This window comes from Phytophthora infestans, genomic scaffold, assembly GCF_000142945.1.
Source record: "Phytophthora infestans T30-4 supercont1.4121 genomic scaffold, whole genome shotgun sequence".
In the NCBI taxonomy this organism is placed as follows: domain Eukaryota; phylum Oomycota; class Peronosporomycetes; order Peronosporales; family Peronosporaceae; genus Phytophthora; species Phytophthora infestans.
In genome coordinates this window covers 1-1,502 of record NW_003304559.1, presented here as the reverse complement: position 1 = coordinate 1,502, position 1,502 = coordinate 1, and the positions used below count along the sequence as shown (strand labels likewise).

Genomic DNA, 1,502 nt, shown 5'->3' with positions numbered 1-1,502 from the left:
TCCTTACCGAATTCCGCGCAAAATGTATTTCTTGCTACCACTCCCAGCAGCTTTCGATCTACTGGCAACTTTCGTTGCCAACATCGGTCTTCTATACGTGACCGTTAGTGTTTTTCAGCTCATGAAGTGCACAGTCATCATCTTCGTGGCGCTACTGAAAGTATTTGTGCTCAAAGACCGACTACGCAGCTACATGTGGATCGGTATCGGTCTCAACATGTTAGCAGCGTTAATGGTGGGCGCTACAAGTCTCGCAGACTCCGACAGTCAAGATAACAATTCGGCCAATCAACATCCAGCATTCGGCGTATTTATGGTGGTACTTAGCTGCGCGATCCAAGCCGTACAATACGTTCTCGAAGAGAAACTCATGGACGAAGGCGACAGTGCACCGCCCCTAGTGGTCGTGGGTATGGAAGGCGTTTGGGGTTTAATACTGACGTCGTTCGTAGTGTACCCAATTGCGTATTTGGTCCCGGGCAACGATTTGGGTTCACACGAGAGATTCGACGACGCGTATCAGATGCTGATGAACAGTGGCTTGGCTCAGATGGCTGTACTCATTTATTTACTGGTGATTATGGGCTACAACGTGTTCGCCGTGTCGGTCACGTATCTTTTGAACTCAATTTGGCACGCAATTCTGGACAATTTCCGTCCAATTACAGTCTGGGCCACAGATTTGCTGCTGTTCTATTTTTTTACGCAAGGAGAATTTGGTGAACGGTGGACAATTTGGAGTTGGCTACAACTTGTTGGTATGCTGACGTTGTTAGCGGGCACGGCCGTGTACAACGGTACTCTGCGTCTTCCGGGCTTCGTGTACTTGGAGCCATTGGACGAAGCGATGACTCCGATCCGAACGCCAGAGGCTCTTACTGCGTCTGCGTTCTCACGTTCGCCGCTGATTACGCGCAACGCTATGAAGGCTGCAGAGATTGCTCGTCGGACGCCAAATCCCAATGACCGCGACCGTGTGAGACGCGAATTCATGACTGAGTATCAACCACTGGCCGATTCCGAGTCTCGACGACGCATTGACCCAGCTGGACACACGTACGGATCGCTTGAAACTTAAAATGAAAGATGACTTACCACGGTCAGCAACTTTTGAGCTTCTTTGCAAAGATACAATGTTTTTTTTTTTTTAAATTTGGTTGTTTTTTCACCGGAAGATGACAATCCACAACAGACATTTAACCAATTATGTTCGTCCATTTCGATAAAGTACCAATCAGACATATTCGAAGTGATCTTGAATGACGAACTCACATTGCTCTACTGTATTCAAACCTTTGCTTAAGTTTATTCAAACCTTTGCTTAAGTTTATTCAAACCTTTGCTTAAAAACGATAATGATTATCATCATGAATGCTTTCCAGAATAAAGGATCAGTGTGTGTTAATATCCTTGTACTTATGGAACCCTTGTAGGTCTTCCTTGGAATAACTTTCCTATCAGAGGAGAGAGCTCGATCTTTCAACGACCACCTCGACTACTTT

At 46.0% G+C, this 1,502-nt stretch overlaps 1 protein-coding gene across 1 annotated transcript; it reads left to right on the top strand.

The window, feature by feature from the left end:
- Nucleotides 1-22: 22 nt before the first annotated feature.
- On the top strand, nucleotides 23-1,078 carry PITG_22575 (Drug/Metabolite Transporter (DMT) Superfamily; the record flags this gene model as incomplete). The annotated part of the gene is made up of 1 exon (XM_002909688.1): nucleotides 23-1,078. One exon carries the CDS (start codon nucleotides 23-25, stop codon nucleotides 1,076-1,078), a length of 1,056 nt encoding a protein of 351 aa, XP_002909734.1.
- Between the last annotated feature and the right edge of the window lie 424 nt (nucleotides 1,079-1,502).